Source organism: Coturnix japonica, chromosome 2 (genome assembly GCF_001577835.2).
Source record: "Coturnix japonica isolate 7356 chromosome 2, Coturnix japonica 2.1, whole genome shotgun sequence".
Classification (NCBI taxonomy): Eukaryota; Metazoa; Chordata; class Aves; order Galliformes; family Phasianidae; genus Coturnix; species Coturnix japonica.
In genome coordinates this window covers 62,624,898-62,650,239 of record NC_029517.1, presented here as the reverse complement: position 1 = coordinate 62,650,239, position 25,342 = coordinate 62,624,898, and the positions used below count along the sequence as shown (strand labels likewise).

The window sequence follows — 25,342 nt, the reverse complement described above, 5'->3', positions numbered from 1 at the left end:
TGCCCAACACTGTCACACTTACTTTGTGCTACCTTACTTCTTTGTGTAGCTACACCATTACAGATACTAGCCTACCTTCAGGTCTACCAAAGTATCCTATATCACTCCAATACAAATACCAGCCAAAAATTAAACTATCCACTCACTGACAGCAGCCATCAAAAACTCCACTCCTCTTTCTTTTGGCATTACTTAGAAACATGTTCCTTTTTGAACAGTCTTCTGTACTTTAGAGGCAACATTTGGTATCTCCCATCTGTCACTATCAACACTTTCAGTTCACTCTCTACCTACACCCTTCTATCGTGTCCTTCACAAAGGGATCACCTTCCCTAACACAGGCATTGCAGCCACCATCTCACCCACAAATCATCACTTGTCCTCCCAGCTCCTGGAGGGGCAGCTAACGAGATCATTGGTATTTTCTTTTCAGTTACTTTCATAAAGAAACCAGCAAACATTTTAACATAACAAAAGCAATACGTTACACAAAACCAACCATAACCCAGGAAAAAAGAAAACACAAAAACCAAACCCTGCCAACCAAAGAACTAGTCACTAGAACAACAGATATTATACCTTCTTCCTAATTTCCAATCTTAAACTGCCATTCAAGCTGAGTGAACAGGTATCCCTGTTATGATATATATTCAAAGCAAAAATCTGAGCGAAACACCGATAATGACAAGGGCCCATAAACAACCACACTGTCACTGTGCCTTAAACTCAACATTCAGGGCTGCCTTGTTTACAAGGAAGAAATTAAAAGGCAGATTCTAATCTGTCTTTAGAACTAAAGCTAGTTCCAGGAGTGTAAGTTGCATCACTTGAGGAAATAGCATTAACCAGGCATAGCCCACAATGCTCAAGCTTGAACTAAGGGTGTCAGCCTCCAGGATTTACTGGCACAACATTTGAGTCCGGGTAACAAAGACGAGACATTCAAGCCACTGAATTATTTCTAAACTTTAAGTATCACTTTTTATGCTGTGTAAAGGTGAGGGAAAGGGGACGTGAATTGGAATTTAAAACACAGGTGACAAAGTCTTGCAAGAGATCTGCAATACTATACAAAGCAGGAACTTTCCAACTATACCATTCATATGACTAGCTTTAGAAAAGGAGTTTCAAAACGGTCTGGCAAATGTGGGTCACTGCTATTGAAAACGATGAAAAGGCAAACATGAAGTTTGGGGAGATCTAGCTGAAATGCACGATATAAAGGATGTGTTGTGCAACTAAAGGAGCAGCGCTGACTCCTTCACAAAGTCAGTTTGTTTGAAAGTTGAAGAACAGAAGCATCCTTTCCATGTTTTTCAACATAACATAGTTTAATCGCTGTTTGCAGCTGTGACACTGCTGCTATTGCAAAATGAAGTGGTATTTTTTCCAAAAATACACCAAAATCCAGTCATCTGACCATCAACTGCCTCGTAAGCAAGTTCTCTGAAGAATGGTTCAAAGACAGAACAGCTCCTAAGTCCCTACCTTACCACACGATACTAGTTGTTTAATTGCTCCAATATTTCATTACACCTTCTTTGTAGCAGCCTATAAACAGTAAGGGAGAGAAAAAAAAATGCCAGTACAGACTCATATTTAGCTTGCCAATGAACAAACACCTGCACTGACATTCTCTCCTTCTGTACATGAACGAGCATAAGCTTCTAGTTGCTCCATGGAAATCCTAGGGCAGCATTCCAAGCATGCTTTGAAGCCACTTAGAATTGCCAGTCACTTTTAATACAACCTCTCAAATTATTAAAGAAAACCTCAGCATACAAACACAAAGACTCACCTAAGTTGGTGGTGGTGGGAACAGGTACAGGGCTGGCGCTGAGAATGAATTCGAACTGGAGGTGCCAACAGAACTTCTACTATTACATAACAGTTGACCACATGATTAATTTTTTCCACTGAGGCATAAAATTTGAGTGACCTTGAAATGACAATCATGTCTAATTCCACTACTTTCTACATCTAGAGTTTCTACGAAGCAAATTACTGTTTTATTCTTAAAGCCATTAAGGCATACTAAAGTAAGAGGAGAAGGTAACTGCAATGCCCTTGTGGAAATTCTCTGCAAGTCTCCACAAATGCAGGAATTACTGTCATGTTTGAGTTGGAAGGAACCCTTAAATGCCATCCAGCCCAACTGCCCTGCAATGAACTGGAACACCTACAGTGAGATCAGGTTGCTCAGAGCCCCTTCCAGCCTGATCTTGAGTGTCCCCAGGGATGGGGCACCCACTACCTCTCTGGACAACCTGCTCAAGTGCTTCACTGCCCTTACAGTAAAAAACTTATTCCTTATAATTCATACTAGAAGAGGAGATTGATTATCTAGTATGATACTCTTCAAGTGTCTCCCCTTGTTCTATCATAACAGATCCTTTTAAAAAGTTTGTCCCCTTCTCTGGGCAACCTGATCTAGTAAAGGCGTATGTTTGGTAGCCCTGCTAGGCAGGGGGGTTGGAACTACATGATCCTTGAGGTCCCTTCCAGCCCAGGCTATTCTGTGATTCTTTCTTATAGCTCCCTTTGCCCCCGCACTTAGATACTGAAAGCTGCTCTCAGGCCTCCTCAGTGCCTTTTCCAAGCTTAAGACTGCCAGCTCTCTCAGCCTGTCCTCATAGAAGAGTTGGTCCACTCCTTGCAAAATATTTTGTCCATTTTCTGAACAAGCTCCAACAGGTTTATCTCTCTTCTGTACTGAGGACTCCACAACTGGATGTAGTAGTCCAGATGGGGTCTCACCAGCACACACACATACTTTAACATTTGCAAATTGACTTAAATTCAGACATGAGTCCTTATCAGTTCTTATTATCACCAACCAGGCTCAGGCAGAACAGCAATGACACAATTGCTAGCTCTGTGCTCGATTCCAGATCTCAATGAAGTCTAATGATGACCAGAAGTCATCTGACTTTCAGTATCACTCAGTGTTCATTGCCTTTTGATGCTTTTTTGAGACAAAGAAAGACACTCCAATATTCTATTATAGACAGATTTCAATACGCTTATTCATAACCTAAGGTCTAACATAACAGTAACTTTTATTATGGCTCAGTACTATCTATCACACAGCACCAAAAGAAATTTAGAACCTCCCCTTTATCCTTTGATAGTAGTTCTTTTTAGTAGGGCCAACCTCTCCTTATTTATCGTTCAGCAGATTGGCAGAGCGATAATTAAGATGTTTTCACATAGACATACACTAATCTAGAACTCCACAAAGTCAATGTATTGAGTGTGTTAAACTCCATGGATATGCAGGCTGCTTTCTCCTAATTCTAGTAGGGGTGCGACCAACAACTGGAAACAACATGCACTAAAAAAGTACAGAGAACGCTTAGTCAATGGGGTGAATCAATCAGAATCTCTAAGGATGCTGTTTTTAATCACACAGAATCACACAATGACCCGGGTTGTAAGGGGCCTCAAGGATCATGTAGTTCCAACCCCCCTGCCTGGCAGGGCCACCAAACATACACCCTTACTAGATCAGGTTGCCCAGGGCCCCATCCAACCTGGCCTTGAACACCTCCAAGGACGGGGCATCCACAACCTCCCTGGGCAGCCTGTTCCAGGGCCTAACCACTCTCCTAGTGAAGAACTTCCACCTAAAGGTAGAGAATTAATGAAATAGGAGTTAATGTTGGTTCATAACCTTGAGACAGAGTTTTTCCAATATTCGCCAATCTTATCAAGAAAAGAACCTTACTGAAGGACAAAGCCAAGTGTGAAGTTCTAAGTATTTGTAAATGAGATAAGTGCAGTATAAGCAGGAAGAATTAAAGAAAAAACACATACCCTTTAATAAATGTATTTAATAATTACAAAAGCTGAAATCATCTCTGCTGCCTGCTGCCCAAGTCATCTAGATACTATGAGTTCTCTCCATATTCAATATCTTAACATCAACTCTTTGCAACATTCAAAACTTTTTCTAAAGCAAAGAAAGCATAGGACTGTTTACCGAATGCCTCTAAGGTATCTCAGAATATACACATATATTAACAAGTCTTTCAATATGACCACAGCTCATCTCACATCAATACTGTCATTGAGTTCATTAAGCCCTCAGAAGTCAGGTGGTTGGGCAGCTTCTGGCTCTCAAAATGAATTCCATAAGCTACCAGATTATTAAAACTTAACTGGGCTTGAAAGTAATATCGCTGAAGTCCACAAGCAATTGTATTCTAAGCCATCTGCTGTATTAAAAACCAAAAGCTTTTAAGGCCAGCTTCATGACAGTTGTTCAAACAACCTCAGTACTGCAGAAGCTATACATAACCATCCCCACTGCCCTCAATCCCACAGTGGCCAGCACTTGGGAAGCAGGACAGCACCAGCAATTGGGACTTACTGCACTGTATATGACCAAGTAAAAGCTGTGAAATTCAGCACCACTTCTGGACCACTGAACCATCCCAGTGCACTGACAATCCATTTTTCATAGCTTTTAGACTTCAAACGTACATACAATGAGTTTAATGGATAAGCTCGACTCTCTTTCCTCCTAGGGCACGGATTTATCTTTTGAGAGCGGGTGCAAAATCGCCCATTTCTAACACTACCCCACGCTTGCCACACTCGTGACCTTCACGGGAGGCCCGGCCCAATACAGCCCCGCTCCCATCCCCACCGCCCGAACCCCGGCCAGAAGGAGGCACTTACTGAGCTGCCCTGAGCCGGGCTCCCTGCCGCCGGCTCCGCCGAGCACACTGCCTCCCAGACCCCCTCCGGCGGGTGGCGTGCCGCTCTGCCTCTCGAAGTTACCCGGGTTGGAGAAGAAATCCCTCAGCCGGGGCAGCTCCCGGCCGCTCTCCAGCAGCTCCGTGTGCAGCTCCAGCGCCGTCAGCAGGAACTGGTCCCGCAGGAGCTGAGCCGCCATCGCGTCCATCGACACCCGTGGCGGTTCCCCCGCGGCGGCCCCTCCGCCCGGCCCCGCCGTGTCGCCCGCCGCCCTCAAGCCCGGCAGCTCTTCGGGGCTGCCCACAGCCGCCGCCTCCTCCCGCCGCCGTGCAGGGTAGGCCGGCCCTCCCGGCTCCGTACTGCTGCTGCTACCGCCGCCGCCGGGCCTGGCTTCTTCAGGCTCATCCTCCTCCGAATCGCTGAGAAAAGGGTTCACGCTGCTGCCCCCGCCCGCCGCCGCCATCTTGCACCCCGACGCGGCGCTATCGAGGCGCTGCTGCGGTGCAAGCCGCGCACAGCAGCAGCCGCTTCAGGCCGAGCCCAGCGCCGGCTCCCTCAGCTCCTACGGCCGCTTCCACCGGCCACTTCCCCCGACAACCACCGCTAACCCGGACTCCGGCACCCGCCCCGCTGCCGCTTCCGGATCCCTCCTCTCGCGAGAGCTCTACGACCAATCGGGAGGAAGTTCCGCGGACCTGGGCCCTGTAACTCGGCCCGATCCGGGAGAGCTGCGAGAGGGGCTGGGCGCGGGGGAAGCAGCGGGAGGCAGTGAGTGTTGGCGCCTGCGCACTGCGCGCTGCTTGGCCGTGGGTGCTGGGTGGGGGTCTGGGGTTGATCGTGGGGCTGCGGTTCTGAGGCTTAGGGTCGGTAGTGTGTCAGCATCAGGGTTTTTAGCTGTCCCTTAGTGGCCAGGCAGACGGGTTTTGTGTGGGTGTGGGGCTGCCTGAGGGTGTGGGGCTGGATCAGTTCGGACCCGCGTGGGAGGGAGGACGGTTGCGTGGGGTCCTGCTGTATCACTCGGTGTGGAAATACAGGGTTTTGTGGTCTTTTTTTTCCCCGTCTTTGTTGTCTTGAGCTTGAAGAAACGTTTTAATTTTGTTTTTATATCTCAAGCTAAATTTGGCTCTAGCTGTCCCATCACAGAATCACAGAATGACCCAGGTTTGAAGGGACCTCAAGGATCACGAAGTTCCAACCCCCCTGCCTGGCAGGGCCACCAAACATACACCTTTACTAGATCAGGTTGCCCAGGGCCCCATCCAACCTGGCCTTGAACACCTCCAAGGACGGGGCATCCACAACCTCCCTGGGCAGCCTGTTCCAGGGCCTAACCACTCTCCTAGTGAAGAACTTCCCCCTAACATCCAACCTAAATCTTCCCTCTTTTAACTTAAAACCATTTCCCCGTGTCCTGCTATTGTCAGCCCTTTCGAAGAGTTTACTCCCCTCCTGGGTGTAGGTTCCCTTCAGGTATTGAAAGGCTGCAATGAGGTCACCCCGCAACCTTCTCTTCTCCAGGCTGAACATCTTCGTGGTCCTCCTCTGGACCCTTTCCAAAATCTCCATATCTTTTTAGTATTGAGACCCTTCCTGGTCCCCTCACTGTAGTCCTATCTGTATCGCTTTAATGTGCTTTTCTGAGGTGTCTTTGCCTGCCTTGTATTTGTGAAGACTGAGAATTAAGAGTAGCAAGGAGCCATATGTCTGGAAGCATGTTGTTCCCACTGATAAAGCCATGCTGTGAAGATGTTACCTCTGGTGTTTCCTGTCAGGACTCTCCTGTTACATGCTATCTTCAATATGTATTTCCCAGCTGAAGTGAGTTCAACTTGTAAATGATACACAGTAGAGTCAGCATTGGTTTCTGTTGTTGCTTTGAAAGCGCTGAATTTCTGCTAACTCAAGAGTTCTCTGTGTCAGGTTGATTCACTGGGACATCTATGGCTAGATCAGGTTGCTCAGAGCCTTGACCTTGAATTTCATCATCATGGATGAGGTATCTACCACATCTCTGGGCAACCTGTTGCAGTGCTTCGCTACCCTCACTGTGAAACAAACAAAACAAAAACACACAAAAACTTAGCCATTATATCCAGTCTAAATCTCCCCATTTTTAGTTTGAAACCATTTTCTCTTGTCCTGTATCAACAGACCCCAATAAAGGGTCTGTCTCCTTCTTGCTTACAGCTCCTGTTAATATATTTAAACACCGGTCTCACCGGAGCCTTCTCCAGGCTGAACAGTCCTTGCTCTCTGCCTGTCCTCACAGGGAGGTGTTTCATCCCTTGTATCATTTCTGTTGCCCTCTGGTTGGATTCCAATGTGTCAATGTCTCTCCTGTACCAAGGACTCCACAGTCGTAACATACTGGAGTTTACTAGGTACACAAGCAATATTTACAATCTTAATTGCAATCTGTTGACTTCATATTAGTATGCTATAAAGAGATACCATTTTTATTATTCTATAATGTTTATATCACAGGGAAAAGAGTAGTGGAACGTGAACGTGTTGTAGCCTGAAATAAAATGCAGTATATTAAAAAGGCTTGGGAAGTTGATTTAAGCCACGATAAAATTAGAAAAAATATATTCACTGTTGGTACTTTAGAATTAGGAACCCGTGAAGAAATCTTAATTCTTTTCCTTTCCTTTTGGGAGAGTTAAAGCATGCTAAGTGTGAGCTTGCTAGAAGTTGATGTGCTTGAGATCTGCCTTATCCCGTAGAGGCAGGAAAGAGTTACTGATGTCCTGTAGCAGCCTCTAGTGGTGATGTGCGATATTTACAAGTGATCTGAAGTAAAGAGTGAAATTTCTTTTAAAGGGCTGAAACAGAAAGTTGTGAAGGTTAATAGTTCGCTTTTTAAGATGGCATGCTTATCCATGCTGAAGGACAGCGTAAATAGAGAAGGGAAAAGGTGAGAATCGAGTATCAAAATGGTCATTGTAAAGTCATTCAGAGGTTTATAAGTAGCAACTTCACACAAGAAGCTATGTTGCTTGAATTTATTAATGTCTTATCAAATCTTTCTGGAGGTGAAAACAAGGCTTGAAATTGAATTTTTTTTCCTATCACTACACAGCCATGTACCACCAGCTTGCAAATATGCTACTTTAACTGATGCCATACCAATGCTTTCATTGTTCAGCCTGCTGCTCTTCAATCAAGTATTGGAGGAAAATGTGATGGAAGGTGTTTAAGTGAGCCTGTGGTGGAAGTTATGCATTGAAGGCTATAATATGAATGAATGGAATACAAGTTGGAGAGCAGAGTAGGAATCTGAGGACATGCTTGGAACGTACCAAGTTAGTACTTTTGGAAGAAGATATTCTGTTCATCTGGCACTGCATGGGAAATTGGTAATCACAGCCTGAACCTCTGATTAATCAGCTGAGGCAAGTGTTGGGTCAGCTGTGGGAGCACAGGTGAAAGTAATTTAGCTGTGCTCCCGGAAGGGGTGGAGCTTGACTCCACCTCCTCTAGACCTCATTTAAGAGCTAAGCACCACTCTTGGAGAGTGTGGAGAGCATCTCTTGGAGATTGCTTTCTGGTGGAGGTCTTGTCGTCTTGTCGTCTTGTCGTCTTGTCGTCTTGTCGTCTTGTCGTCTTGTCGTCTTGTCGTCTTGTCGTCTTGTCGTCTTGTCGTCGTCTTGTCGTCGTCTTGTCGTCGTCTTGTCGTCGTCTTGTCGTCATTTTCAGCTGAGAGTTTTCCAGTCTGCCTCAGTATGGAGACAGCTGGGCCAGCCAAAGAGAGGGCTTGGTATGTGAGTAGATGTTTGTAAGAAGGGAGCAGGGCAACTCTCAGCAGCAGTACTTAGTTTTTCTTGCAGCATTTGTAACTGTCAGAACCTCTCGGTCTTCTAACTAGCTACTCCTTTTTCAGGTATTCTTGTAGCAATACAATGTAAAGTATTTCACCTGCTGATTTTATGTATTTGGGAAATAGATGCTTTTAATTACAGAAAAGTTCCTATAGATGGTGGGCAGAGGTAAATAATTGCTAGACAGATGTTAATAGTAGGCTTTTTCTGTCAGTATAAAATCAGTTATTTTCTCTTGTATAGGAGATACATAATGTAGGTAGAGCCTGCCTTTGTGTTCTTAAGATGAAGCAGTATCTGTTTAATAATAGGTCTACTCTTTGTAATCATCTGCTTGACAGTGTTGCCTCACTTTGTTGTTTTGCCAGCAAAGAAACTGGGAAATGGCAAATAACTGTCCATTTGTGACAGTTATTATATAGCTTCTTTGCATAGACATTTTTCGATAAACCTCTCAGTAGCCTTGATGAAGTACTAGATATACTTGCATTACTAGTTTATAAGTTGGCTGCTCGCTTGAAGGTGATACAGACCATCCTTTAAATGTTTTTCTCCTCTTTATAATTTGGCTAATGCAGATTATTTCCCCCCTTGTGCTGGTTTCCTTATAGTAAAGCTCTAACTACTTAAAGCCTGGTTTAAGATGGATTTCCCTGGGGACTTAGATCTGTAACTTCTTGGAGCCTTCGCCACCAGTTCAGCACCTTGGAGAGCAGCTAATCGCTGCCTGGCATGCACTGGGCGCTCGGTTCTTCCTCGTTCGGTATTGCTGTAACAGGTTTGTGAAGAGGCATAAGATACCGATTCTCCTAGCCAGTTGTGTTGAATAATCGGATAGAGTGCTTTTTGGCTGGTATGTTGGTTCAAATAATGCTTTTGTTCTCACGAGCTTGTGAGTTCTTTTAAGAAACTCTGCTTTGAAAGAGTGGGTACCTGTGAAATCATAATTTGACTTCAAAGCATTGAATAATACTTTCAGTAATAAGGACATAGATAAGGTTGCCTTGTTGCCCTTTTTTCTTTGGCCTGAAAGTATTCATAAAATAGGCCTACATGCAAGATCCAGCGGATGAGTGGCTTTGGAGTTATTGCATGTTTTTCATTGACACCTGTAGTGTATTAGGCGGTAGGCGGGGTCACGGGATGTGATGGGACAGGTCCCTCCTCCTTAGTTAATATTCATGATGGGCGGGATTAGCCCCGCCCACTTTCTAGCAGGTTCTATACCAAAAGTTATATAAGGGTCTGTTTGTTTTAATAAAATGCCTTTTGCCACGCACTCCCTTGTTGTGTTGGCATCTGGTCCAGCCGCGGATACCAGGGCACGAACAGGACGCACGGCACCGTGGTAACAAGTGTGACCCTCGGACCGTCCCGGGTGCGGCCTGCCCCCGCCCAGCTTGTTTTCCTGCTTTGCGGAGCGACACCCCCTTATCCCTTTTCCGTCGCGGAGTGGCAGAAGCCGGGTCGGGGGGGAAGTGGCCATTCCCTCCGTTGGACTATATCGCTCGGGTGCCGATTGAGTCGAGTGGCGCAATGAAAAGCTGTGATAAAGGTACTCTTTTCTTCTGTCCTTCTCTCATTCCCTAAACATGGCCCCTTCTAAGAAAGGAGCTTACTTTCCCTTCTTGTTTTATTGGAGAGGGAGGGGTTGCTGGCCGACACCCTCGGACAATTTATGAGCCGGAATGGCTGGGAGGGTATTACCTCAGCGCTATCTCACTACCCCAAAAAACCTCAGAAGTTTAAAACCTGGGGGTTGGCTAATTGGAGCAACTGAAAGCCGCCCGCGGATAAGAAAAAACTGGCCTAACTGCAGCGGGCCTAAAGGATATTTTGGGGATTTTGGTCCGGGGGGCGGCAAGTTCTTTGGGTCGGGGCCCGGGGGGGGGCGGCTCTGTTCTCTCTGCAGGCTCAACTGTGGAGGGGACAGCGTCGACTCCATCGGCTCCGCCCTGTACTTCGAGAAGCGGCACGTCCACAGAAGTTGTCCACACAGGCGATCGGCGAGCTCGCCTTGTCTGCCGATCCGGAAAAAGGGGCTGCCCCTACTCGACGGGGCCCGTCCACATTCATCGATTGGGCAAGGGCGGGGGAGGCCGGGCAGGGCGCTGCGCTGCGCTGCGGGCCAGCAGCCATGGGGGCAGTGGAGGATGAGGCCTGGGGCGGCACCGGGGGGAGCCGTGCGATGCCTGTGCCTGGGGGGGTGCCGTATCGCACCGCTGGGTCCGGCTCAGGGCTGCGGAATGCTCACGTTGGGTTCTCCCTTGCTAAGAGATACAGCCTTCCTGTCTCCTTGGCTAAGCCAAGATACCAGCAGGGGCTTGAATCCTGCAAGATCCGATGGCTTTCTGGGTTGCTTTAAGCTCGCTAAAAGCTGTGTTACACAGTTATAACACAAGCTTCAGGTCTGCATGTGCATAGTGTTATTTCATTTTGGGGATATATCCATTGTCATATATCCATTGTCATATATTCCACAGGCATGCTGTTGTGAAGTGCCTTTCCCCACTCTTCCTTCATCCTTACACTGTAACTCCATGCTGTGCCTGACGTCTGCTTTTTCTTATAAGCTAAAAAGCTTGGAATCCATCTGAACAACTAGTTTTTCATTTTGTTCTGTTTTGTTTTGAGGCTTCTTTTGTAACAGCTTTATCTATGTTAGATTCTTCAGTAGGTGCTTGTAGTACAGGTCACTAATGATGGTAGTAGCAGAGCCCTCGGTTAGTCCTGCCGTTTCCAGACCAAGTGGCTGCCTGGGTGTCAGCAGCTGATCTGTGATGGCTGCAGCTGTTCTGTGGCTGAGGAGCTGAGCAGCCTGAAAGCTGTTCACAATTCTTGGTGACTTTGCATAGCAGCAATGACCATCCAAGGCAAGGATTCCTCCTGAAGGACCCTTGTTCTCTTCTTACCTACTGACCTTTGGTTCAGAGGGATTGCTGCTGACAGGGGTATTCAAAGATAAACAGAACTCCTGTTCTGATGGTAAGAGTGCAAAGGTGTACCTTGCAAAGAAAAAGGCTGATACCTTCTGTCTGCTCTAGCTGTAGATGGATAAGTATCTAGTCTTGGATTCTGAGCCAACCTCCTTCCTTCTGACCAAAAACAACTGCTCTCAAGATGAAAAGTGGTATTTTCTCTTCAAGTAAAAGCTTGTCTTGTTAGAACTTACTGAGTCATTCTAAAGTTGTGCTACTATGTGCTGTGTGCTATGGTCCTAGGTACCTTCTCTGTGTATGCTTGTATGTACTGAAGAAAACTTTGGTTTGTGTATTTAGCAGTCTTGAAGCTGTTGTGTTGGATTGTGTTGGGTCCCCCACCACTTGGTGCTGTTCTTTGGACTATGGCAGAACTTTGTTACATGAGATGTAGAGAGTATCAGACACGCTGTGCTTCAAAATAGAGCGGCCATAGACTTTTTACTTTTAGCACAAGGGCACGGATGCCAAGATGTTGAGGGAATGTGTTGTTTTAATTTGAGTGACCATAGTGAATCGTTACATAAGAAGCTGGCATGGCTGCAAGATCATACCAAGAAGATCGGCGTCGTGGACGATCCGTTTGGAGACTGGCTCGGAAGCCTGTTTGGGAACATCGGACCTTGGTTCAAACAGTTGCTAAAAGTATTGGTGATGGGACTTATTGTTCTTCTTGCACTATTAATTTGCACACCGTGTATTATACAATGCTTGCAGGGATTTATGCATCGCATGGTGACGGGAATTTTCGAGGAGAAAATGGAACAACAAAGGGCATATGAAAGACTTTAAAAGGTTAAGTGGGATTGTTAATATGTTGCGTATTGTTACGGGTTAAAGGTTCTATAGCATAAGGAGGGGGAGATGTAGTGTATTAGGCGGTAGGCGGGGTCACAGGATGTGACGGGACAGGTCCCTCCTCCTTAGTTAATATTCATGATGGGTGGGATTAGCCCCGCCCACTTTCTAGCAGGTTCTATACCAAAAGTTATATAAGGGTATGTTTGTTTTAATAAAATGCCTTTTGCCACGCGCTCCCTTGTTGTGTTGGCATCTGGTTCAGCCGCGGATACCCGGGCACAAACAGGACGCACGGCACCATGTAACAGACACCTGATAAGAAAATGTGACTTAGTAAAACAAAACTCTTCTGTGTTAACTTTTTAAATCCTTACTTATACTAGCTTCTTTAAACACCATTTTCTTCAAATGTTTTTCTCTGTATAATATGCAGAACAAATTTGCAAGGTCATCTTCTATCATTTTCCTTGTGGTGTTTTGCTTGTTTTTTTTTTCTCTGTGTGCTCTACTTTAATATTTGCTGTAGGACTTTGAAGAGTTCAGTCCTTCTGCCCTTTATTTCTTAAGCAAAAAAACTGTAGTGCTTGTATCTTATTTGTATCTTACTGAACAGTTTTATTGTAAATTAATTTAAAAATATCTTGGGGGTGATTTCAGCCTTGGATTGTCAGGGAGGTCCCCAGTGAGACAGCAAGACTTCTATGGCTAGTTGTCATCAATGCACTTGTGTATTTTTAAGTACTTGTTTCTAGATTCTGGCAGTCCTTGTGGCAGGTATGCTGGTTTCTATTTGATGTTCCCAGGTATTATTCTGTCCTCCATAATATCCTATAAAACTTTTAAGATCAAAAATCTGATTGCAAGACCTGCAGGTGGAGCATTAAAAAATGAAAATGAAATCTTATTCTCTACTAGAGTTGTTGTCAGTGTTGTTCTTGAGTATTAGCGAAGGTGTTGAACATAAAATAATTTTAAACAGATGGTTTAAATTAGCATAGCCACTTCAATGCAGGAGCAAGCAAAAATACTGTCATTGCAGCTCCATTATCTGACAGAACATATTATGCCTCACAGAAGAGGAAATGGAGTTTGGGAAAGGAAGAAAAGGGTGTTGATCATTATCTCACTTCTTTCATTGTATGTGCGAAGTAAGGCTTTGGGATCTCCTTTGTCTATGTATTGTGTAAAGATGCAAGAAGGCTTAATCTGAGACTGGCCAATAAGTCTGTATAAATTTGTGTAGTCAATAGATATACACTTTGACAGCAGGAAATCACTTGCTTGTATTGCTTGACCAGTGCAACTCTTTAAAAATTGAAATTAGGAAATGGTGTAAGGGCTGCTAGTGCTGTCTTGGTTGATACATAATTGCTACACCATTCAAAATACTGTCACACAGCAAGATTTCCATTTTGCTTCCCTACCCTAAGCAAAAGGATCATGTTTTATATGTGGGCAAATTGTACAGTCACAAATTTGACAGTTTAAATTATGTAGTGCACTATACTGTTTAGCTGAGAAATTTATTCATCAGCCAGAAACATAGTAGACATTCCTGTCCATTTCTTTTTTTTCTATAAAACATTCTTACGAAGGCCATCAATGCTTATTGAAAATGCCTTTCTAATGGATTTTTTTCATCTTACGTAACAGACTTGACAATATTTAGTGAGGCATGGTGTCTCTAAAAGAAATGACTAATGTGTCTTGAGCTCTTTCTCATGACATTTTATTATCCTTAAAAAATATTCCTGCCAATGGGGCATATTCTGTGTAGTATTTTGTGGTTGTTTTATTGCATATTTAGAGGGGGGCTGAAGGGGGAAGCAGGGAAAGGAAATGTGGCATTTCTCATGAAGAACTATACGATGCAGTGCAAATATGATTTTCTTCGTCTAATTTATAATGCTGAGAGATTATATATTCAGGGAAATAGAATTTAGATGTTGGTTCCTTTGGAGAAAGTGCTGCATTTCCTTAATTATATTATATATTATAATTATATATTTGTGTTAAGTTTTAAGAGCTCTGATCTTGCATGTGGCTGTGGATGCTGGTTGTGTGGTAGTTAGAACTGACTGAGAAGGTAGTACTGGACTCTGGCTTAAGTCAAAATACATCTTGTTAGGAAGATATGGATCAGATTGAATGGAACAAAAAGCTACTGTGAAATAAACTGCCTGCTTCTTGTCTTTGATGGGGCTTTTGTGGCTCATTGTAGCTGTCTCGTTTCCCTACTGCTTTCACAGTTTTCTTTATTGTAGTTCTTGCACTTACATGACCACTAGTGAGGAACTTGAAACTAAAAGAGGGCTTTCTGCTGTGTTTTTGATAGATGTGAGTACAAAGAAGGAGGAGGTCTCTTTTGTTCCTGGCTGGTGCAGATGGGGTGAGCTTTCGCTCTGAGGATTCTTTTAAAACAAACAAACTCTTTCATCTGTTCAAATAACAACTTCTTTCGTTCCCCTTTCTTCCCCTTCCTTCCCCTCTTCTCCACCACCCGAAAAATAATTGCAGCCAGGAGTTTTTTGCTGCTTGTCTTTAATCTTGTAGACTTCAGGAAAGGTGCCTGCTGATCTTGTCTTATCTTTTCTTTCAGGACGAGTGCTTCCCTTTCATCTGTGTGCTCTTTTCTCTGCTCACATACAAGATCCAGTAATGACAGAAGTGGTAAACACTGATGAAGCCCACAACGTAGCTCAGAGCAGTGCTAATTTCCCATTTGCTCTCTTCCCAAGTACAGCTTATATTACAGGCAGTGAGTGGCATGATGAATCTTAAGTACTTTCCAGTCAATATCTGAAAATCTGTTGTTTGTTCCAAATTGTTTGAAAAAAGTACTTTGAATGTGTGGTTTAAATTCTGTCATACTGGAGGCTGGACAGTGTCATTACTGGCTCTATATTCAGTTTAAGGAGGTGGCAATAATAGGAGGAAAAAACATAGAAATAAAAAAATCTGAGTCTGAGATATTCTTTACTACTCTGGATGGGTCTGTAGAGGAGATGAATTGTCTGGCTGATCTGTATTATTATAAGTGGCATTTTGGAGGAACAGTAAGAAATAGCATGTGACAAATAGATTGCAACGTGCTCCTGACCCTCAGCCTATTGTTTGCAAGACTAGAGGCTGTGTTCTTTTCTTCTGATATTCGACAGGTTATGACTAAACAGAACTATTCTAAATAATAGAATAGTTTGCGAAGATTACATCTTCAGATTTAGGGAGGTAGCATACTAAGTCACTTGACTGCCTGAGAAAATATCAGAGGAACTAAATGCTGATATATCTTTGACTTAGGTTTCATTGACAGAAAGTTGTAAGGTACGTCTTAAAGTGTCAGCTTGCTTAACTGCTCTTATGGCTGACCAAGCCCATGAGGGCATAGATTTTGCATTACTAATAAATGCTTAGATCTAGTCACTTGTCCTCCAAAGTGAAAAGGGCTTTGTGTGTGTTTAATGTATTTTTTTTTATTCTTTTGACATGTTTTGGCTTTAGCTTTTTTATATAAATAAGCTAATGCATAATCTACTTTTCATTTGATTCTAGTTCTTTCTTCTTTTTAGCATACCTTGTATGGTTTCTGCCTTGAACCACCAAGCACCAGACTCTACAGACAAATTTGCTTCTGATGACCTTTGAAATAGGTGGAGGGGGAGGAGCAAGGAACTTTTCCTTTATGCTAGAGACTTGGTGGGCACCAAGAAATTTAATAATGAAGCTGTACGTCTAGTGAAGTTGTCATCTGAAGGTGATGAGCAGTTAAATATATTGTGACCATAACAGTCTACTATAATATAATCAAACTTTTACAAATGAAAAAGTCTTTTTCATCATTAGTTTTGTAGATTGCTGTAAATCTGATGATATTAACTTGAATTGTGTTGATTGCACTCTTATTGCTTCGAGCTTGGTCTTAGGCCTGGGGAGAGTTGAAGCAAAGAGAAATATCTAGTGGTAAAAATGGTTTAGATTACTTTTACTTTAGTTGGAACTTAGAATATATTAAGCTATGGAATTCTAGCACTGGAAGCACCCAAGAATCTCACTGGAGTAACATGCATTAGTAGGGTAGTAGGGTATTTAGACATATTGGTTTTAGGCCTCAGTAGTCTTGATTCTCTTTTCAAACAGCACAACTACATCAAAAGAAGCAGCCCTATGGAAAATAAGCTAAGTAAAATGAGGTCCCATGTTAGTGGTATTTCTGTGATTGTGCTTTTGTGTATTTAATTTCATGCAGGAACTCTGACTACTTATAAAAGAAATAAATGAACAGATTCTTCAAAAATACTCTAGGTCTCTTGGAATCCCACTTGCAGACACAGAAGTATGCAAGTTCCTGCTTAAGTGATCAAAACATACTCTTTACTGAGTATGACTACCAGATGTCTCTTTGAAATGCTTTATCTATTTCAATCTTCTTTCTTTTTTCTCTCAATCTCTGAAATTGGAAATTGCTGCATTAATTATTTTGGTTAGGATGGAGGTTGTTGCATCTGTATTTCAATAGGCAAATTTAAAGGAACTGTAACTTGCAGCTGAGCTGCATCAAGGCCTGAATTTTATTGTGACAAGTTGTACTTCGTTTGGATTACTTATCTATAAAACTTTCAAATCTTTTCCAGTTGGTGGGTTTTACCCTCTGTGATTTTCCTGGCTCTTTGAAGTTTTTACTTTACGAAAAATATTTCAGTTTTTATTAGTTATGTGGTAGTGAAACCTTTTTCTTTGCTTGATGATAATGCCATGTGACAGATGGCTGTCTGTTCATGTTTCTGACTACTGAAATTTTGTAAGCAGCGAGATAAGAAATGTTCTCACGTGGGAGCATGAAGTAGGTTCTGAATAGTTTCTTTAGGAGAGAGGTGTGTATTGATATACAAAGTTGAATGTCTGCTGCACCTCCCAGGCTATTAGGAAGGTCTGTTTCTAAATTAGTAAATTGAGGTGCTGATTGAGTACAGCTGATAATTAGCTTATTTATACAATGAAGTTGTCAACTTTGACAGAACTTACAGTCTCATTCAGACAGTCCTCAAGCTTACTTGAGTCCTATGTGTTTGCATTGCCTTCAGTAGACATCATGTGAAACTCTGTATGTGTGGTAGATGCATATGTTTTTAGTCTATCTAATGTTAAGCATATCTGTGTCCCTAACTTGACTTCTAAGACTGAGAGAGTACGAAAAGTATTGTGAAAGCTGAAACGTAATTCTTCACCTTTTGTGCTTTTGTTATCTATTTTAGAAGAGTGTTCTTCACTCACAGAAAGCATCTTTGTTCATTTAAAGTAAGATTTCTGTGTATAAGCAGAGTGCAATTGATGGTAAACTTAGAAAAAGCAGCTTTGGATGGGTGCTTGCTATAGGATAGCTTTCCTTTGCTGTCTTTGGTCTGTTCTTGCCTTAACAATCGCAACGCTGATATGCAGTCTGCCAGTAGAGGGTAGTGTATTCATGGAGACGTTGCGTTGTCCCGGTCTGCTGTCACAGCTGCAATTAACACAAAGCCAATGCTTGTCACAGAAGCTGGGCTGATTTTTTTATGGGCTTTTGAAGCCATCAGATATCCCTGTAAATGCCGGAGATGTATTGCTGTGATGTAGCTGTCTGACAGTCTGAATCAACAAGGTAATGATCAGAACCAGTATTTCTCTGAAAAAGCTTCTTTATGTAAATAAACTGGATGAAGTTTAACAAAAGCAAGTGTAGAGTCTTGCACCTGGGTAGAAATAATTGCATGCACCAGTACAGGCTGGGGGAAGACCTGCTGGAGAGGAGCTCTGCTGAGAGGGACCTGGGTGTCCTGGTGGACCATGAGCCAGCAGTGTGCCCTTGTAGCCAAAAAAGTAGCAATGGCATCTCCTGCCGGGGTGTATTAAAAAGAGCGTGTTCAGCGGGTCGATCTTACATTAGGAGGTGATCCTGCCCCTCCGTGTACTGTGTCCTGCCGGTGAGGCCTCATCTGCAATATTGTGTCCCAGTTCTGGGCGTCCCAGTACAAAAAAAAGTACGGGATCTTCTTGGAAAGAGTCCAGCAGAGGGCCACTAGATGTGTGACTGGGACTCACTTTTGGTCGCGTCCGTTTACGGAGATCTCCCCATGAGGAGAGACTGTATGGGAACTGGGTCTGTTTAGGCCTTGAGAAAATGAAGGCTGAGAGGGGGAACTTTTGATCCAGGTTTTATAAGTACGTGGGTGTGGGAGCCATCAGTGGTTGAGTCTGGTCTCTTCTCAGTGTGGCGTGGGGATAGGGCTTAGGGTATGATGGGATGAAAGTACAGCATAGGAAGTTCCGACCGAATGTGCAGAAGAACTTCTTTACAGTGAGGGTGACGGAGCACTGGAACAGGCTGCCCAGGAGGTGGTGGAGTCTCCTTCTCTGGAGATATTTAAGACGCGCCTGGATGCCTACCTGTGTGACATGGTGTAGGGAGCCTGCTTTGGCAGGGGGGTTGTGACTTGATGATTCTCTAGAGGTCCCTTCCAACCCCTACAATTCTGTGATTCTGTGAAATAAAGGTTGGTTATGGGTTTGGGTAATCAGTCTAGTAATAGTACTCCTATGACAAATGATATAAGCATATTATAATGAATAAAAACCAAGTTTCATACAACTAACTGTATTTCTCTTACTCCTTTGTAGTGTTGGGTTTTGCCTTGCTGGCTTCCAGATACCATGGGTATACCAGTCTTCATACTTGCTGGTCTCCTTGTGCATGTTGTCTTCTTGGCCTCAATTTTTGACATCTACTTCAGTTCCCCTCTGGTTCATGGTATGACTCCTCAGCAAACTCCACTGCCACCTCCAGCAAGGCGCCTTGTTCTCTTTGTTGCTGATGGTCTGCGGGCAGATTCTCTGTTTGAATTGAATAGCAACAATACTCCCCAAGCACCTTACCTGCGGTAAGTCCATCCAAAAATCATTTGGATCCAGAATGCTTAATTTCTGGAGTTAGTTATTTGTAATGCTAGAAAGAGTTCTCAGAGGAACAAGAGAAACAAGGGCAGCTGTGGTGTCTTGGTACTTCTTTCTGCCTTTGAAATGACAAATTTTTGCCGTTAGTCTTTTGCAACATCGAGAACTTGTCCGCATCTCTAGAAGCACTGGTATGTAGCATCTAGGAAAGAGGATATTCTTGCCTTCACATGTGTTCAGTTTTTCAGTTTCAGTAATTCAGCATTACTGTACTTTCTAGTGATAATACAAAGCATACATTAGCTTGGGAAGTCTGCACTTCTACTGGCTTTGTTTTACTTCGTCCTCTTCTAAAATTTGTTCAAGTAAATTGAACAATTTTCACTAGTGCTAAAAGGATGTGGGAGAGTGGAAGAGAAAAGCTGCCTTAAAAGAAAAGATGCTGATGGGTCTCTGGAGTCATAGAATCACAGAGTGGTTTGGGTTAGAAGGGACCTTCCAGATCATCTTGTTCCAAATCCCCTGCTATAGGCAATGATACATCCCACTATACCAGGCTGCTCAAAGCCCTATCCAACCTGGCCTTGAATGCCTTCAGGGAGGGGACATTTGCAGTCTCGCTGGACAACCTGTTCTAGGGTCTCACCACCCTCACATTAAATAATTTCTTCCTGATATCTAGTCTAAATCTACCCTCTTACAGTTTAAAGCATTTTCCCTCATCCTGTTTCTACATGCCCTTGCAAAAAGACCTTCCCCACCTTTCCTATAGATCCCCCTTAAGTACTGGAAGGCTGCTGTACAGTCCCTCTGGAGCCTTCTCTTCTCCAGGCTGAAAAGCCCCCAACTCTCTCAGCCTGTACCCATGTGGGAGGTTCTCCAGCCCTCAGATCCTCTGGATCTGCTCTAACAGGTTGATGTCCTTCTTGCGTTGGGGTCCCCAGAACTGGACACAGTATCCCAAGTGCATATTATGAGAGCAGAGGAGAGGGGCAGAATCACGTTCCTTGACCTGCTGGCCATGCTTCTCTTGATGCAACCCAGGATATAATTGGCCTTCTGGGCTGCAAACGCACATTACTGGTTCATGCTGCCTTTCATCAATCAGAACTCCCAAATCCTTCTCCTCAGGGCTGCTTTCAAGCCATTGTGTGCTTGGGAAAAGTCTGTGCATGTGCTTGTAATTACTCTGTCCCAGGTGCAGGACCTTGAACTGGGCCTTGTTGCACTTAAAGCCTGTCCAGGTCTCTCTGGATGGCATCCCTTCTCTCTGGCATGTCAACTACACTACTCAGCTTGGTGTCATCTGCAAACTTGCTGAAGATGCACTCAGTTCCACTGTCTGTGTTATACAAAGATATTAAGTAGTAGCACCAGTCCTTGAAGAATGCTGCTTGTTAGTGGTCTCCACTTGGGCACTGAACCACTGACCTCAACTCTCTGGGTGAGACCATCCAGGCAATTCCTTATCCAGTGAGTGGTCTCTTTGAGCTTCACATTACTCACCGGTTTCTCCTCGTTGGTGAGGACAGCATCCAATACAGCACCTATTCTCTTGGGTTCCTATGCCACTTGGAAGTTATCAATGCATTCCAGGAACCTCTTTGATTCTAGTGCCCTCCTGTGTTTTCCTTCCAAAGATATCAAAGTGGTTGAAGTCCCCTTTAGTTCCATCTTTTATGAATATGAAGCTGCTCCTATCTGTTTACCGAAGGCCTCATCTTTCTGTAGCAGCCTGTGGCAGACCTCCACTACAATGTCTCTGTCCCCTGCCTTCCCTTTAGCCCTAAGCCATGAGCTCTGTGTTAGCTCCTCATCCACCACCAGATGGAGCTCCACAAACTCCATCTGGTCATTGAAGTAGAGAGCTGCATCCCCTACCCTTCTCCCTTGCCTGTCTTTCCTAAAGAATTTATACCTATCTATTCCTACATTGTTGTGTACAAGTTGTGAGAGCCATCCCACCGTGTCTCAATGATGCCAGTCACATCATAGCCCTGTAGGCATGTACATGCCTGTAGCTCTTTTTGCTTGTTCCCTATGCTCCATGTATAAGTGTACAGACAATAAAATGCCATCTGTGTATCTCTAGTTCTCTCTCGCTTGTGTATTAAAAACAAGTGCGAGTGTGTGTGTACATGTGAGATAATGAGAAGAAATTGTTGCAGTATGCTGTGTGCTGTAAAAGGTAAGGCAGTCCAGGGCACATAGAGTCTATTTTTATTTTTTATTTTTTATTTTTTTTGCATGTTTGTTACTAAGTTCCAAGTGTTCATTCTCTTCTTTGCTTTAGTTTGTGGTGTAACAGACAGATAATTTCTCTTGCAGGTATTTTGTTAAGGAGGAAATATCACCTTTAATGAACAAGAACTACTCACGTGGCAATATGCTACAAATAAAAGCAACATTTATGCTATGAATAAAAGCAACGTTTTTTAGTATATATAGTATTATATGAAGTTAATAAAGATTCTTTCTGTTCAGAGCAGATTTCTGGTTGATGTATGCTAAGTACCCAGGCTTTTCTTCTGCAAATATTCTTGAAAAATCTGTTAGCCATCAGTGTTCAAGTAGCTGCAAGGGACAGCAGGTGGTGTGTTCTGAACTGCTGTGATGCTGCTGCTAAGGATTTAAAGAAAAAGATTTTAATCCTTGTCAGTTATATTTCATATTTATTACTGTATCATATTCATCACTGTTATGGGTAGCTAATGTTTGTACTATCAAGGAAATTATTGTGGTCTTTTTTTTTTGTTTTTTTGTATTTCCTCTCAATGAAGGGCTTTGAAATAATTCAAAACAACTAAACAAGTTTTGAGAAGGTAAATTACATTCTGGCTGTATTCTGCCTGCCTTGTGTTATTGTTAGCTTCAGATTTGGTAATAGAACCTCTCAGAAGCAAAGATAAAGGATTACTTTCTGACTTGAGCAAAATTGATTTGGGAAGTAATCCAGGAAATAGAAATCAAAGTCTAATTAAAACAATTTCCTACCTGTTGTGACAGTGAAGTGAGAGGAGAGCCAAAATTCTTTTATCTTTGTCTTAAGTCTTCCGCTAATGTAATACATCTTGATCAGTCTCCAGTGAGAATAAATTAACAACCACTTTAGCTGATACCAAGATCCTTTTTTCAAAATAGTACCCGTTTTCAGTATGACCTGTCTAAAAACCTGGCTGAGATAATAGTTAGAATAACATCAGAACATTGTATGACCTTTTTCTTTTTTCACTGTAATATTTGAACTATTCCAAATGGTCTGTGAACTTTGAAGGAGGCCTGAGAATGTGAGATCCAATATGAGTTTGAAAAAAACTGATCAACTATGAATCCTATGAATTGAAGCCTTAAATTTTAGCTTTTGGTAAGATTCTTATTTCATTAATGAGAAATATGTTTGAAATTTAGTGTAACAGTAAACAACAGTAGACAACTTCTGTATTTATATATCTATATATATGTATGGTGTGTGTGTGTATATGTGTATGTGTATTTTATATATATATATAAAGTATATACACAGAAAATAAGAGCAAACCTTGGTATTTTTGCAGATACAATAACGTGAAGTAAAGCACGTATATATTTCAAGGTTTGTGTTGCTCCAATGATGTGCACCTTACATTTGCATTTGGTTTATATCTTTTTGTTGCTGGCTTCCAAGATCCAGCATAGATAAAGGAATCAGATGTGGTGACAAGAACTAATTATAGCTGAGCATATTTAACGAGCAAAAGAAGATTGGACTTTCAAGCTAAATGGAAAGAACAAAGAAAAGGAACTCCAGACAGCAACAATCTGGATGTTGAAGGGGGGGGGTTACAGACAGATTAGAAAGCAGCAGAAAGAAACTACACATTAATTCTGAATGCTGTAAGATGTCACATAGTTTTCTTTGAAGTGCTGATGGTCCGTACAGTGGCAAGTTAGCGTTCAGTTTGTATTCCTGCACAGCAGGCTAAAGCAAAAAATCTGTTTTTAATCTGGACTTTTTATATTTCCTGCCTCACATTTACCTGTCACTTCTTCTGTTTGTGAATTGTTTTGCTTGCAAGAAGTTACGAGCATTAACTGCCTTGTACTTTGTTTTCAGTGCTATTCTGGAGAATAATGGCAGCTGGGGCATCTCTCACACCCGAGTCCCAACAGAATCCAGACCAGGGCATGTTGCACTGATAGCTGGGTTTTATGAAGATGTCAGTGCAGTTGCTAAAGGTACGCCAGTCCCAAAGGTTTGAACACTGTCCTCCAAATTAAGTACTATAGTGATGTGGAAAATTTCCTATTGGATATCTTTTTCACTGTTGATAGTTATAAAAATGGATTAAATAGAGTAATGTTTTGCAACACAGTAAAACTTAGCACCCTAATACTGAAAGCAGAAGAACCTTCTGGATTCTTCTTACTGGTTTAAATTTTGAGATGTAACAGGTGATGATGAAGCAGATGTTGCAAATAAGTAGAAACTGCAGTGTTTTAGCTGAACTTCTGTTAAGTGGAATTAGCAGCAAGAAGTGAAAAACCTCATCTGACAGTGGTTGCTGCATGCTTGGCAGTTAATGATGTGATACAAACCTTCAGATTACTGACTTGCTTCCTTGGGTGCCCAGGAACATCTGCAATATTGTGTGGTTTTTTTGTGAAGGAATGGACTGTGGCTACTGGTAATGTAATACGCATGTGTGTTACTATGTAAAATGTTGAAAGCTGCAATCAAATAAAAGGGGATTTAGAATTCAGGAAAACAGTAAAGAAGAGTAAAACTGACCCATAGGTGGAGTTTGCTGTGGACAGGGAAAACTCTAGAACTAAAAGATTGCATGGGCTATTAGTCTTAGCTGTCAGTGAGATCTTTTGGCAATCCCGTTGAAATCCATGTATGTTTTTCTTAACAGGATGGAAGGAGAATCCAGTGGAATTTGACTCAGTTTTCAATGAAAGCAAATACACGTGGAGCTGGGGAAGCCCAGATATTTTGCCAATGTTTGCAAAAGGTAGGGTTTAAATTTCATGAGCTTTCTTCACAGTTCTCAGATAATAAAGTAGACATGCTTGCAGCTCTTAAGTTAGAGGAGAAGTTGAATTACATATTTCTATTTTATATACCTACTTTCTAATTTGTGAAGTCAGGACCAGGTAGAGAAAAAGCAAAATTTAAAGAAGATATTCATATTTATTCATCATTTAAATAGATTTTATATAACTCTGTCTACACAGTGAAGGAAAATCACCCATAGTTAAAAAAGACTTCATGGTTTTTCTTTGGTATAAGGTTCTTACTTGCAGGTCTACAGCTGAGGCTTTTCTTTCTCTTGCATACAGCACCCAGTGATTCAAGTGATAAAACTGGAGCCATATTTTAAGAGTGTCTGTGCTGGAGAAGTGGCTTATTGCAGGCTTCAGTTCCAGAACAGTAATGGATAAAGGGAAGAACTGTAGGCAAGTAGGAACTGCATGGTATTATTCCTGAAACTTGAGGTCTTTTTAGTGTGCAGAATGTTAAAAGTCCTGTCAGCCCCATGGGCTGATCTCTGGACATACAGAGTGCTGAGCAATATTTTAACAGTTTAAAAGGTCTCTGGATTTGATTTCATTCTTCTCTCAGAAAAATGAGGAAAAGCTAGTGGTATATGCTGCTGTTTTGTTTAAATGCAGATTTAAATTAGAAAAATATTATTGGGAGGATAGCAGTAGATTCTAACATTGGCTTACAAGAAGCATCTGTCATATTTCTCATAATAATTATTGAACTTTTTCTGAACTTAGTCTCTCTCTATCCTCTACGTATCTCCTTTGCCACACACACACCTCTTTTTACAGTTCCTGGGTTGATCCATATAAATTTAAGTTTATGGTAAACTACTAGGAAATATTTTTACAACTTTTGCTTTCCCATGACCTCAGATGACAGCTTTCATTTAGAAATATTGTGATGGGGGCTGGGGAGCTAGGAAAGATTGTACACTGCCCTTGCACAGATTATTTATACTTCTACAGATGTCTTGGGAAAATATTTGAGGAATTCTGGAATTCCTCAAAGCTCTGTCCTTTTGTGGGTTTGCTTTGATAAGTGAGGGACTGGAAGCAGCTTTGATATTTTCTTCAGTGATGAGCAAG

At 42.5% G+C, this 25,342-nt stretch overlaps 2 protein-coding genes across 14 annotated transcripts in view; one reads left to right on the top strand and one right to left on the bottom strand.

Moving 5' to 3' along the window:
* RELCH (RAB11 binding and LisH domain, coiled-coil and HEAT repeat containing) overlaps positions 1–5,306 on the bottom strand; it is a 70,133-nt gene extending 64,827 nt beyond the window's left edge. For 2 of the 8 annotated variants that reach the window (XR_001553245.2, XM_015854518.2), the window contains exon 1: positions 4,684–5,306. Coding sequence is in view for 7 of the 8 variants with exons in the window: in XM_015854518.2 (XP_015710004.1) it covers positions 4,684–5,164 (481 nt within the window). In the remaining variant the exon portion in view is untranslated. The remainder of the gene's footprint in view (positions 1–4,683) is intronic. The other 6 variants (XM_015854512.2, XM_015854517.2, XM_015854514.1 and 3 more) reach the window with 4 other exon arrangements.
* A 41-nt stretch (positions 5,307–5,347) lies between these two features.
* Positions 5,348–25,342, top strand: part of PIGN (phosphatidylinositol glycan anchor biosynthesis class N) — a 97,540-nt gene continuing 77,545 nt past the window's right edge. For 2 of the 6 annotated variants that reach the window (XR_001553247.2, XM_015854523.1), the window contains exons 1-4: positions 5,348–5,469; positions 18,953–19,212; positions 23,319–23,440; positions 24,121–24,219. Coding sequence is in view for 5 of the 6 variants with exons in the window: in XM_015854523.1 (XP_015710009.1) it covers positions 18,986–19,212; positions 23,319–23,440; positions 24,121–24,219 (448 nt within the window). In the remaining variant the exon portion in view is untranslated. Of the gene's footprint in view, positions 5,470–15,870; positions 16,056–18,952; positions 19,213–22,475; positions 22,590–23,318; positions 23,441–24,120; positions 24,220–25,342 lie in introns of those variants that run through there. The other 4 variants (XM_015854530.2, XM_015854528.2, XM_015854524.2 and 1 more) reach the window with 3 other exon arrangements.